The 15,831-nt window shown below is 25.8% G+C and overlaps 3 protein-coding genes across 5 annotated transcripts in view; all 3 read right to left on the bottom strand.

Moving 5' to 3' along the window:
* Slip1 (SLo interacting protein 1) overlaps positions 1–15,831 on the bottom strand; it is a 161,437-nt gene that overhangs the window by 50,738 nt on the left and 94,868 nt on the right. The gene's annotated exons all lie outside the window — the stretch shown is intronic.
* Positions 1–15,831, bottom strand: part of LOC105424453 (uncharacterized) — a 73,386-nt gene that overhangs the window by 41,747 nt on the left and 15,808 nt on the right. The gene's annotated exons all lie outside the window — the stretch shown is intronic.
* LOC148937607 (uncharacterized) lies at positions 130–6,877 on the bottom strand. The gene is made up of 5 exons (XM_089072021.1): positions 6,210–6,877; positions 5,564–5,680; positions 5,340–5,430; positions 5,062–5,204; positions 130–4,916 (listed from the first exon to the last, which is right to left on the bottom strand). Exons 1-5 carry the CDS (start codon positions 6,434–6,436, stop codon positions 4,733–4,735), a joined length of 762 nt encoding a protein of 253 aa, XP_088928147.1. The 5' UTR covers positions 6,437–6,877; the 3' UTR covers positions 130–4,732.

Raw genomic sequence — 15,831 nt, 5'->3', positions numbered from 1 at the left:
ATATATTCGTAATTACATTTTGAATTTTATTGAAGATGTAACATCAACGTTGAATATTTTCTGATTAAATATTCAGGTAATTAAATTAACGTAATATTTAAATAAATAATATCATAAATGTATAAATAATTTATAAATAATATAAATCTTATTGCAATTTATTTAGCTTAACAATATGTATTGAACGTGAGTGTACATTATCTTACATATAACTATAGCCGTAAAACGTTTTGCATTGTTCCCATATCTCTTGATGATATCGATTTCTTTCTCGTCTTTTAGCTCATTATAAATATGCTGAAGTTGTTCCAATGACCATTTCATCTATTAATCAAACAATCAAAAATAATTTTTGACATTCGTCTCATTATAAATTTTAAAGCAAATTTGTATGTGCAAATTATTTCATCAACAATAACTATTCAAACATTAAAATCACTCACAATTTGGTTATTCATTCTAAACGAACTGTATTCGATCACAAACATAAGAACAAATGATGTAATAGAGAAAACTTTAACGACAAGATCCGGAGTGTAGTCTGCAAAAACAAACGCTGAAAACTACAATTGATAAATTTTTCAGAAATAGCATCAAAATTCTATTTTTTTATTTAATACATTATAAGTATAAATGATTGCTATATAATGTATAGTGGTGCAACAAATTATTATTACAACAAATATCTGTGATATATACACATATATATATATATATATATATACACACACACACACACACACACACGCGCGCGCGCATTTATTTTTTGATGGTAAAATATTTTAATATTTTTATGCATATAATAAATTAGGAATTAATTGATATAATGAAACATATAATTACTCTTCAAAAATGATATGTAATTACACACTGATTAAAGAAATACGAATAAAAAATATCAAGTTACCTGATACACGATATAGCTAATTAGAAGGCCAAGAATAAAAATTATTTGCATATAAACTAATTTCGATCGCTGATAAGGCCATAAGCCAACTAAAAGTAAAATAATCCGATTCAAATTGAAATACTGAGTCGTAACACAAATCATCACTTTGCAAGAAACGTATTCCGTTTGACTGAAACATCAACGATGATACACGATATCCCCTTCTTTCGTATCGTGAGTATTTTAGAACATTTCTTCCTCGGTGTGAATTTTAAATTGCTTAATTTGGCACAAACATGAGATAGAATAGTAAAGAAAAATACTACCGTGAGATCGGAACACTTGGGATTTTATGTCTCTGCCTAATAAAATTAAGCGATCGATCGATTAAACGCCAAGAGAAATTTAACGAATGTCCAGTTCCCACAGAAAAATACTTACAAAATGACTTCATTCAAAATTTATGCAGGCATAATTTCGTCTTCTTCTGACAATAGCAATTTCATTATAATGTGCATTGATAAAATACATTTGAGCAGATTGTTAATGTAATCCGATGTGGAAGCTTGTATACGTTAGTTTAATTTTTAAGAGTACTTTATACAATTTAAAATTTACCACGATAGAATACTACAATTTTATTTATAGAATGGATAGATGGACAACTTATTAACTTCACTTTGTTGCCAGCAAAGGTGAGAAGGCGACAGAAAAAGGAACGTACTGTCATTTCCTTTTATCTTTTCAGATATGCGTTATGTATTATTAAGTAAACATATAATAAATATGTAATATATTTTTACGATATCATAATATTTTTACAATTTATTTTTACAGTTTATTATATTTTACACTTTACATTTAATAAAAAAACATCATTAAGTATATTAACAATGCACATTAATATAAGTACATTCACGTATCCGAGATAAACATTGAAATACAAGTATAAACAAGTGTTAAAATGATAATAATAATGAATATGAATGTATGAATAATATCCAATAAACACACACCGATATAAATATAATATATCCCATTTTAAATGATTTCAAAATATCTCTTGAACAATGCGTTTTAGAGAAGAATGTTTTAGACAAAAGTTTTATGATTTCGAGAGGAACAGAAGAAGGGGTCATTGATTTAATCTTGGATAGTCATTTGAAGATTACATGAAGATCATCTTTATTTTTTTAAACAAAAATCCTCACTTTTTATTGCATGTTCTTGTAGCTTACAGAGAGCTTTTAAAAATATTATAATAAAGTACTTTTTATTAAGTATTTAATAAGTTATGTGGTTGAATTTGAGATGCAATTTGACATAAAATATAAAATATTTCATAAACTATTCATTCTTTAACTATATTTTAATACTTTTGTGAACAGAATAATGAAATAAATTATATGGTGTAAAGAAAATATAGTTGCTACTTAACTTTCGTACAGTGTACCTAAGTAGTCATCCATCTTGTGATCTCACAATTAATACTGCTTAACCACTGAGATCGGATGAAATCTGATACTGAAACGAAGATAAAACTAATTCAAAGTTTTAATATAAAAATATAATGGATCAGATCATTGAATATCACATTGTAATGTACTTTAAGGCATCAAATTCTTGATTACACGTATGCTTCAATTTAATTATATACAGAGTGTTTCATTTTAATCAACGCATTTGAATTTCTCCGGAATCATGCGAGGTATCAAAATATTTTCACGAAGTTCTATGACATCGAGAGAAATATATTTTAATAAAAAAAAAAAATGTTGATCTTGAGTGAAAACATAACAGTCAAACTGAGATCAACTTAATTTTTTTTTAATTTATTTCACTTCTTCTTCATTTTTTAAACGCCTACGTTCGTAGTGCTGCTCATTAAGAGTTCAACGCGAAATGTTGATGTTAATTTTAAATTATAATTTAGTAAAAATGTAATGCAAGGTAGTACACAAATTACTATCGTGAATCAAGAACACTCGCAGTTAAACACTTTTGTCTGGAAAAAAAATGGACGATTAAACGATTGACGCCGAGGGAAGCAACTCATGCTTACTTTCTCTTCTCTCAGAAAAACATTCGCATGGCATTTCTTCTTAATAAAAGTTCGCGCAAGCGCAGTTGATCTATCTCATCGTAGTAGTTTCACTTTATTTTAAGATACACACTCCTGCATGCTTTTTTTTTTACAGTACTTTTTTTACAGAATGACATTCATCTATTATTTCGATTTGTATGTATTACATTTTACATATTACGCATTAGTTATATAATTAAATACTAAAACCTAAAAGATGTAATTTTTCAAATTTACTACAGTTATAATATTTGAATGACTCAAAAACTATCTGTTTTCCATCGCAAGGAACATATATATCATATTTGAAAGATATTGTATAAATATACACAGATATTGTATTTCTCGTAGTATTGATGCAGTCTTTAAGGCAAAAAATGAATCCTGAATCATGAAAAAATGAAATTCATTATTGAATAATTGTGAATTTATAATTTAATTGCACAGAGCAATGGATACAAAATAAAAATCACCCATTTACAATATATATGTATGTAATATTTCATTCAAGTAAATTTTATGCGAATAATATTCTACTTGTTTAAAAAAAAAATCGGAATCTTCTTTCATTATAGATAATATTTTGCAAAAGTAAAAAATGTTTCACGTTTAATAGATATCATTAAGTTAATGTAAAAATCAAGTAAGACTTCTATTTATACTTTCGTTGTAAATAGAATGCATATTATACAATTTCGATTCGATTCAGAAAGAAAGAAACGTTAATTCTTCAGGAAGCTCTAACAATGAACAGATAAAAAAATTGTATTTAAACTTACCTATTCTACTATAATAACTTGTAATACATCATTGAATGATAAATTTTCGTCTCAATGTTCCATAGAACAAATAACAGTAAAGTAAGATATCGATGCTTTCATTAACTAAAATGAAATACAAATTTTGGATTGCGTAATTGTAATACAAAAATGTTGCGAAACAGCAATGATGTCTAAAGGTTAATAAAAAATAACAAAACTAAGCTTTTTTAAAATGGCAACTTATATCCAGAAATAACATTTCTCTGCTAATAATAAAATAATATTGAACTTTTGAATTAGATAAACTTTAAGTCATCAGATTTGCAATAATTGTTGATTGTTGTTATTATGGAAAATAATAAAGAATTAAGAACATTAAAAATAAAAAACATTATTTGTGATATCAAATTTAATGAAATTTCAATTAATTTTATAAAATGAAATGAAATACATAAAATGTTTCATAACATTGGGCATTATTTATAAATGTAGATTAAAAGAAAAGATCTTGAATGGTCACTTTCGGTCTATATTTGTCTCCTGTAAAGACAAGTAATTGCATATTATTAGACAGAAAAATGACTTCAAAACAAAATAAAAAAAGACATGTTTATATAAACTTTTTTCATTATTTTGTGTCTCCCATTCGCTGCTAAAGTAGAATGTACATGTCACGAAACATTCTATATGATGTAAAAAAATAATAATTTATATAATACACTATTTTCATACGTACGATTTTCGTTATTTCTTTGCATTTCGATTCGAAGATGGTGGTTTGGAATCAAAATTTCAAGCATATATATTATAAACTGATTGCAAGTATAATGGTGCTGAAATCTAAATCAAATTTTATAATATTTTCAAATTTTATAATATAATTTCATTGTAATGAAAAAAATGCGATGTTTCCAGACATAAGTTGCTGCTCTAAAATTATTTACTTCATCAATCTTTGTTAGAATTTAAATAAATATTGTTAATGTTGCTTGGAATACTTTATATATATAAAAATTTGCACATAACATAAGACACACAATGACTTTGTACCATGCCAAAAAACTCTACAGATAACACGAACATTCCGCCAATATTCAGGCTGACAGTTTTGGTGCCCCTTTGCAAAAGAAATAATATTAACTTCTGTATATGTAACGGTGCTATGTACCATCGAACATTATACCTGAAAAGTAATGATCAGAAAGCAAATCAATAGTTGCCAATGTAGTAATAATCTTAATCTACAATTTATGAATTATTTTAATCTCTATTATGCTATAAATTCGTGAAAGATTTGATACATATTTGTACATATATATCTCTCTTACGCAGTGGAAAATATGTGGTCGTTGTGATTTATGAGTTCTTGTCCAGCATAATTTGCTGCAAAACAATATACAAAAATACAAAGTACAAGTAGAAAATGTATTATAAATTGTTGGAAGTCTCCAAAGAAGATAGCCTCTGAAATCTAAAATATAAATGCAAATATTGGAATTAATATTTTATTTCACAATAATCTTGAAACAAAGTCACAAAAATTTTGTGACTTTGATAAGTACTTAATTTATCTAAATATATATTTAATAATGTTAGATAAACTAACGCCATAAAGATTGAAGCTCAAACAAATTACAACAAACATTATTAAAGCCAAGCGTGATTGATCACAACCAGAAAAGAATAATGCGGTAAACCTTTAACAAGAAAAAAATTTATATAATAAAATATGTATAATTATATAATAACATATAATTTATATAATAAAATATGTATAATTATATATAATTGAATATATATGTATAGTTGCTATTAAGAACAAATACTAACTTGATAGCTTTACGATGAATGTCTACCGCATGAATTATTTGTTTATACATCGTAATCTCATTTTGTAAATTAACATTGTTCAGCGTATTTATTGCTATTGCTTTCTCGATGCGATAACTGTAAAAAGTTACATTACTGATGTATAATTATATATGTGATTATATTCGTATTCGAAGAAAATCTATTCGCTATATAATATATTTCATAATATTGTAATGATGTTATAACAATTTAACAAATATTATAAAAAAGATTTGAAAAATTATTTAATTAAAATTATTTTTTATTATTAATTTGAATAAATTATTTCACCAACTTAATTTATTAAATAATATTGATTATCTCAAAATAGATTTTGTCAGATATTAACATGCTTTTTCATTCAGTTATTGTATTTTAGAACAATATTGGTATTTCTTCAAATAAAAAAAATTTATAATTATTATTAATGACAGAGATTTTGCTTTATAATAAAATAATTCATTGTGGAAGAAAAATCAAATTGTTGTTAAATAAGAATTTTGCTATATGAATAAATTTTTTTGTGTCTATATATAAATTTATTTTAGATATAGATAATAACAAAGAAGGTATATATAATCACAATTTCTACGTTTATTCTTATTCATTTATATAACTTTTTCACCTGGCAATTCTAAATATTCCGCAGGCATGTATGATGTATGCTATAATCATCATTCCTGTTGCCACTATTGCTGTTCCTCCTACCGTAAGCGCTATGCCAATATGTAGATAAATCAAATAGAAATAATGTTCTCGACCGACAAAATGTTTAGGTATTATCGTTTGTATTATGTGTTTTATGTCTTGTTTATTCAGAATACCATTAAAAGCATATATTGCAAATGGCATTAAAAAAATAAGGATTAAATTGTTTATGTGAAACACTAAAAATATTAAAAGAATAATTAGTGATTTTCATTCAAGTCTTCAACATCGAGAACAATGAAAAACGTGTGCAATTAACAATAATCGTCGTTTGACTGTGCGAAAATATTATTTGGCTATTTTGAAGACGACATTATCTATATCACTCCGGTTCTTTCCCTATAATATAGGGCTTTCCTATAATATAAGCAAAGATCGGATACTTTGGGACAGACCTTGTACATATATTCGTAATTACATTTTGAATTTTATTAAAGTAACATCAATGTAACCAAGTATTTTCTGATTAAATACTTTAATTTAAAATTAAATTAATATAATATTTAAATAAATAATATAAATGTATAAATAATTTATAAATAATATTATAAATTTTATTGTAATTTATTTAGTTTAATATGTATTAAACGTGAGTGTACATTCTCTTACAGATAACTATAACCGTTAAACGTTTTGCACTGTTCCCATATCTCTTGACGATATCGATTTCTTTCTCGTCTTTTAGCTCATTATAAATATGCTGAAGTTGTTCCAATGACCATTTCATCTATTAAATCAAAAATATTTTTGACATTCGTCTCATTATAAATTTTGAAGCAAATTTGTATGTGCAAATTATTTTATCAACAATAACTATGCAAACATTAAAATCACTCACAATTTGATTATTCATTCTAAACGAATTGTATTCGATCACATATATAATAACAAATGATGTAATAGAAAAAACTTTAACGACAAGATCTGGAGTGTAGTCTGCAAAAACAAACGCTGAAAACTACAATTGATAAATTTTTCAGAAATAGCATCAAAATTCTATTTTGTTATTTAATACATTATAAGTATAAATGATTGCTATATAATATATAGTGGTGCAACAAATTATTATTACAACAAATATCTGTGATATATACATACATATATACACACACACACACACACACACACACACAAACACACACACGCGCGCGCGCGCGCGCGCACATTTATTTTTTGATGGTAAAATATTTTAATATTTTTATGCATATAATAAATTAGGAATTAATTGATATAATGAAACATATAATTACTCTTCAAAAATGATATGTAATTACACACTGATTAAAGAAATACGAATAAAAAATATCAAGTTACCAGATATACGATATAGCTAATTAGAAGGCCAAGAATAAAAATTATTTGCATATAAACTAATTTCGACCGCTGATAAGGCCATAAGCCAACTAAAAGTAAAATAATCCGATTCAAATTGAAATACTGAGTCGTAACACAAATCATCACTTTGCAAGAAACGTATTCCGTTTGACTGAAACATCAACGATGATACACGATATCCCCTTCTTTCATATCGTGAGTATTTTAGAACATTTCTTTCTCGGTGTGAATTTTAAATTGCTTAATTTGGCACAAACATGAGATAGAATAAAGAAAAATACTACCGTGAGATCGGAACACTTGGGATTTTATGTCTCTGCCTAATAAAATTAAGCGATCGATCGATTAAACGCCAAGAGAAATTTAACGAATGTCCAGTTCCCACAGAAAAATACTTACAAAATGACTTCATTCAAAATTTATGCAGGCATAATTTCGTCTTCTTCTGACAATAGCAATTTCATTATAATGTGCATTGATAAAATACATTTGAGCAGATTGTTAATGTAATCGGATGTGGAAGCTTGTATACGTTAGTTTAATTTTTAAGAGTACTTTATACAATTTAAAATTTACCACGATAGAATACTACAATTTTATTTATAGAATGGATAGATGGACAACTTATTAACTTCACTTTGTTGCCAGCAAAGGTGAGAAGGCGACAGAAAAAGGAACGTACTGTCATTTCCTTTTATCTTTTCAGATATGCGTTATTAAGTAAACATATAATAAATATGTAATATATTTTTACGATATCATAATATTTTTATAATTTATTTTTACAGTTTATTATATTTTACACTTTACATTTAATAAAAAAACATCATTAAGTATATTAACAATGCACATTAATATAAGTACATTCACGTATCCGAGATAAACATTGAAATACAAGTATAAACAAGTGTTAAAATGATGATAGTAATGAATATGAATGTATGAATAATATCCAATAAACACACACCGATATAAATATAAGATATCCCATTTTAAATGATTTCAAAATATCTCTTGAACAGTGCGTTTTAGAGAAGAATGTTTTAGACAAAAGTTTTATGATTTCGAGAGGAACAGAAGAAGGGGTCATTGATTTGATCTTGGATAGTCATTTGAAGATTACATGAAGATCATCTTTAATTTTTTAAACAAAAATTCTCACTTTTTATTGCATGTTCTTGTAGCTTACCGAGAGCTTTTAAAAATATTATAATAAAGTATTTTTTATTAAGTATTTAATAAGTTATGTGGTTGAATTTGAGATGCAATTTGACATAAAATATAAAATATTTCATAAACTATTCATTCTTTAACTATATTTTAATACTTTTGTGAACAGAATAATGAAATAAATTATATGGTGTAAAGAAAATATAGTTGCTACTTAACTTTCGTACAGTGTACCTAAGTAGTCATCCATCTTGTGACCTCACAACTAATACTGCTTAACCACTGAGATCGGATGAAATCTGATACTGAAACGAAGATAAAACTAATTCAAAGTTTTAATATAAAAATATAATGGATCAGATCATTGAATATCACATTGTAATGTACTTTAAGGCATCAAATTCTTGATTACACGTATGCTTCAATTTAATTATATACAGAGTGTCTCATTTTAATCAACGCATTTGAATTTCTCCGGAATCATGCGAGGTATCAAAATATTTTCACGAAGTTGTATGATATCGAGAGAAATATATTTTAATAAAAAAAAAAAATGTTGATCTTGAGTGAAAACATAAAAGTCAAACTGAGATCAACTTAATTTTTTTTTAATTTATTTCACTTCTTCTTCATTTTTTAAACGCCTATGTTCGTAGCGCTGCTCATTAAGAGTTCAATGCGAAATGTTGATGTTAATCTAAATTATAATTTAGTAAAAATGTAATGCAAGGTAGTAGACAAATTACTATCGTGAATCAAGACACTCGCAGTTAAACATTTTTGTTTGGAAAAAAAATGGACGATTAAACGATCGATCGATTTGACCCCGAAGGAAACAACTCATGCTTACTTTCTCTTCTCCCAGAAAAACATTCGCATTTCTTCTTGATAAAAGTTCGCGCAAACGCAGTTGATCTATCTCATCGTAGTAGTTTCATTTTATTTTAAGATACACACTCCTGCAATGCTTTTCTTTTTTTACAGTACTTTTTTTACAGAATGACATTCATCTATTATTCCGATTTGTTATGTTAAATTTTACATATTACGCATTAGTTATATAATTACCCAATAAAGTACTAAAACCTAAAAGATGTAATTTTTCAAATTTACTACAGTTGTAATATTTGAATGACTCAAAAACTATCTGTTTGCCATCACAAGGAACATATATATCATATTTGAAAGATATTGTATAAATATACACAGATATTGTATTTCTCATAGTATTGCATGATGCAGTCTTTAATGCAAAAAATGAATCCAAATTCATTATTGAATAATTGTGAATTTATAATTTAATTGCACAGAGCAATGGATACAAAATAAAAATCACCATTTACAATATATATGTATGTAATATTTCATTCAAGTAAACTTTATGCGAATAATATTCTATTTGTTTAAAAAAAAAATCAGAATCTTCTTTCATTATAGATAATATTATTCAAAAGTAAAAAATGTTTCACGTTTAATAGATATCATTAATTTAATGTAAAAATCAAATAAGACTTCTATTTATACTTTCGTTGTAAACAGAATGCATATTATACAATTTCGATTCGATTCAGAAAGAAAGAAACGTTAATTCTTCAGGAAGCTTATCTAACAATGAACAGATAGAAAAATTGTATTTAAACTTACCTATTGTACTATAACTTGTAATACATCATTGAATGATAAATTTTTGTCTCAATGTTCCATAGAACAAATAACAGTAAAGTAAGATATCGATGCTTTCACTAACTAAAATGAAATACAAATTTTGGATTGCGTAATTGTAAAAATGTACAAAAATGTTGCGAAACAGCAATGATGTCTACAGGTTAATAAAAAAATAACAAAACTAAGCTTTTTTTAAAATGGCAACTTATATCCAGAAATAACATTTCTCTGCTAATAATAAAATAATATTAGACTTTTGAATTAGATAAACTTTAAATCGTCAGATTTGCAATAATTGTTGATTTGTTATTATGGAAAATAATAAAGAATTAAGAACATTAAAAATAAAGAACATTATTTGTGATACCAAATTTAACGAAATTTCAAATAATTTTATAAAATGAAATGAAATACATAAAATGTTTCATAACATTGGGCATTTATAAATGTAGATTAAAAGAAAAGATCTCGAATGGCCACCTTCGGTCCATATTTATCTCCTGTAAAGACAAGTAATTGCACATTATTAGACAGAAAAATGACTTCAAAACAAAATAAAAAAAGACATGTTTATATAAACTTTTTTCATCATTTTGTGTCTCCCATTCGCTGCTAAAGTAGAATATACATGTCACAAAACATTCTATATCATGTAAAAAAATAATAATTTATATAATACACTATTTTCGTACGTACGATTTTCGTTATTTCTTTGCATTTCGATTCGAAGATGTGGTTTGGAATCAAAATTTCAAGCATATATATTATAAACTGGTTGCAAGTATAATGGTGCTGAAATCTAAATCAAAGATTTTTATAATATAATTACATTGTAATGAAAAAAATGCGATGTTTCCAGATATAAGTTGCTGCTCTAAAATTATTTACTTCATCAATCTTTGTTAGAATTTAAATAAATATTGTTAATGTTGCTTGCAATATTTTATATATATATATAAAAGCTTGTACATAACATAGGACACACAATGACTTTGTACCATGCCAAAAAGCTCTACAGACAACACGAACATTCCGCCAATATTCAGGCTGACAGTTTTGGTGCCCCTTTGTAAAAGAAATAATATTAACTTCTGTATATGTAACGGTGCTATGTACCATCGAACATTATACCTGAAAAATAATGATCAGAAAACAAATCAATAATTGCAAAAGTAGTAATATTCTTAATCTACAATTTATGAATTATTTTAATCTCTATTATGCTAAAATTCGTGAAAGATTTACTGATACATATTTGTACGAACATATATCTCTCTTACGCAGTGGAAAATATGCGGTTGTTGTGATTTATGAGTTCTTGTCCAGCATAATTTGCTGCAAAACCATATACAAAAATACTGAGTACAAGTAGAAAATGTATTATAAATTGTTGGAAGTCTCCAAATAAGATAGCCTCTGAAATCTAAAATACAAATGCAAATATTGGAATTAATATTTTATTTCACAATGACCTTGAAACAAAGTCACAAAAATTTTGTGACTTTGATAAATACTTAATTTATCTAAATATATATTTAATAATGTCAGATAAACTAACGCCATAAAGATTGAAGCTCAAACAAATTACAGCAAACATTATTAAAGCCATGCGTGATTGATCACAACCAGAAAAGAATAATGCGATAAACCTTTAACAAGAAAAAAATTTATATAATAAAATATAAAATATGTATAATTATATATAGTTGAATATATATGTATAGTTGCTATTAAGAACAAATACTAACTTGATAGCTTTACGATGAATGTCTACCGCATGAATTATTTGTTTATACATCGTAATCTCGTTTTGTAAATTAACATTGTTCAACGTATTTATTGCTATTGCTTTCTCGATGCGATAACTGTAAAAAGTTACATTATTGATGTATAATTATATATGTGATTATATTCGTATTCGGAGAAAATCTATTCGCTATATAATATATTTCATAATATTGTAACGATGTTATAACAATTTAACAAATATTATAAAAATGATTTGAAAAATTATTTAATTAAAATTATTTTTTATTATTAATTTGAATAAGTTATTTCACCAACTTAATTAATTAAATAATATTGATTATTATTTCATTATCTCAAAATAGATTTTGTCAGATAGTAACATGCTTTTTCAGTATTGTATTTTAGAACAATATTGGTTATTTCTTCAAATAAAAAAAATTTATAATTATTATTAATGACAGAGATTTTGCTTTATAATAAAATAATTCATTGTGGAAGAAAAATCAAATTGCTGTTTAATATGAATTTTGCTATATGAACAAATTTTTTTGTGTATATATATATATAAATTTATTTTAGATACAGATAATAACAAAGAAGGTTTCATATATATAATCACAATTTCTACATTTATTCTTATTCATTTATATAACTTTTTCACCTGGCAATTCTAAATATTCCGCAGGCATGTATGATATATGCTATAATCATCATTCCTGTTGCCACTATTGCTGTTCCTCCTACCGTAAGCGCTATGCCCATATGTAGATAAATCAAATAGAAATAATGTTCTCGACCGACAAAATGTTTAGGTATTATCGTTTGTATTACGCGTTTTATGTCTTGCTTATTCAGAATACCATTAAAAGCATATAATGCAAATGGCATGAAAAAAACAAGGATTAAATTGTTTATGTGAAACACTAAAAATATTAAAAGAATAATTAGTGATTTTCATTCAAGTCTTCAACATCGAGAACAATGGAAAACGTGTGCAATTAACAAGAATCGTCGTTTGACTGTGCGAAAATATTATTTGGCTATTTTGAAGACGACATTATCCATATCACTCCGGTTCTTTCCCTATAATATAGGGCTTTCCTATAATATAAGCAAAGATCGGACAGTTTGGAACAGACCTTGTATATATTCGTAATTACATTTTGAATTTTATTGAAGATGTAACATCAATGTTGAATATTTTCTGATTAAATATTCAGGTAATTAAATTAACGTAATATTTAAATAAATAATATCATAAATGTATAAATAATTTATAAATAATATAAATCTTATTGCAATTTATTTAGCTTAACAATATGTATTGAACGTGAGTGTACATTATCTTACATATAACTATAGCCGTAAAACGTTTTGCATTGTTCCCATATCTCTTGATGATATCGATTTCTTTCTCGTCTTTTAGCTCATTATAAATATGCTGAAGTTGTTCCAATGACCATTTCATCTATTAATCAAAAAATCAAAAATAATTTTTGACATTCGTCTCATTATAAATTGTAAAGCAAATTTGTATGTGCAAATTATTTTATCAACAATAATTATTCAAACATTAAAATCACTCACAATTTGGTTATTCATTCTAAACGAACTGTATTCGATCACAAACATAAGAACAAATGATGTAATAGAGAAAACTTTAACGACAAGATCCGGAGTGTAGTCTGCAAAAACAAACGCTGAAAACTACAATTGATAAATTTTTCAGAAATAGCATCAAAATTCTATTTTTTTATTTAATACATTATAAGTATAAATGATTGCTATATAATGTATAGTGGTGCAACAAATTATTATTACAACAAATATCTGTGATATATACACACATATATATATATATATATATATATATATATACACACACACACACACACACACACACACACGCGCGCGCGCATTTATTTTTTGATGGTAAAATATTTTAATATTATTATGCATATAATAAATTAGGAATTAATTGATATAATGAAACATATAATTACTCTTCAAAAATGATATGTAATTACACACTGATTAAAGAAATACGAATAAAAAATATCAAGTTACCTGATACACGATATAGCTAATTAGAAGGCCAAGAATAAAAATTATTTGCATATAAACTAATTTCGATCGCTGATAAGGCCATAAGCCAACTAAAAGTAAAATAATCCGATTCAAATTGAAATACTGAGTCGTAACACAAATCATCACTTTGCAAGAAACGTATTCCGTTTGACTGAAACATCAACGATGATACACGATATCCCCTTCTTTCGTATCGTGAGTATTTTAGAACATTTCTTCCTCGGTGTGAATTTTAAATTGCTTAATTTGGCACAAACATGAGATAGAATAGTAAAGAAAAATACTACCGTGAGATCGGAACACTTGGGATTTTATGTCTCTGCCTAATAAAATTAAGCGATCGATCGATTAAACGCCAAGAGAAATTTAACGAATGTCCAGTTCCCACAGAAAAATATTTACAAAATGACTTCATTCAAAATTTATGCAGGCATAATTTCGTCTTCTTCTGACAATAGCAATTTCATTATAATGTGCATTGATAAAATAGCCATTTGAGCAGATTGTTAATGTAATCCGATGTGGAAGCTTGTATACGTTAGTTTAATTTTTAAGAGTACTTTATACAATTTAAAATTTACCACGATAGAATACTACAATTTTATTTATAGAATGGATAGATGGACAACTTATTAACTTCACTTTGCAAAGGTGAGAATGCGACAGAAAAAGGAACGTACTATTATTTCCTTTTATCCTTTCAGACATGCGTTACGTATTATTAAGTAAACATATAATAAATATGTAATATATTTTTACGATATCATAATATTTTTATAATTTATTTTTACAGTTTATTATATTTTACACTTTACATTTAATAAAAAAACATCATTAAGTATATTAACAATGCACATTAATATAAGTACATTCACGTATCCGAGATAAACATTGAAATACAGTATAAACAAGTGCTAAAATGAATAAACAAGTATAAACAAGTGTTAAAATGATGATAGTAATGAATATGAATGTATGAATAATATCCAATAAACACACATAATGAATAATATCCAATAAACACGATATAAATATAAGATATCCCATTTTAAATGATTTCAAAATATCTCTTGAACAGTGCGTTTTAGAGAAGAATGTTTTAAACAAAAGTTTTATGATTTCGAGAGGAACAGAAGAATGGGTCATTGATTTGATCTTGGATAGTCATTTGAAGATTACATGAAGATCATCTTTAATTTTTTAACAAAACAAAAATCCTCACTTTTTATTGCATGTTCTTGTAGCTTACTTCGAGAGCTTTTAAAAATATTATAATAAAGTATTTTTTATTAAGTATTTAATAAGTTATGTGGTTGAATTTGAGATGCAATTTGACATAAAATATAAAATATTTCATAAACTATTCATTCTTTAATTATATTTTAATACTTTTATGCACAGAATAATGAAATAAATCATATGGTGCAAAGGAAATATAATTGCAACTTAAGTTTCGCATAGTGTACCTAAGTAGTAGTCATCCATCTTGTGATCTCACAACTAATACTGCTTAACCACTGAGATCGGATGAA

Source organism: Pogonomyrmex barbatus, unplaced genomic scaffold, assembly GCF_055798465.1.
Source record: "Pogonomyrmex barbatus isolate J1 unplaced genomic scaffold, ASM5579846v1 scaffold13, whole genome shotgun sequence".
Classification (NCBI taxonomy): domain Eukaryota; kingdom Metazoa; phylum Arthropoda; class Insecta; order Hymenoptera; family Formicidae; genus Pogonomyrmex; species Pogonomyrmex barbatus.
The sequence above is the reverse complement of the archived record's forward strand: the minus strand, read 5'-3'. Positions and strand labels throughout refer to the sequence as shown.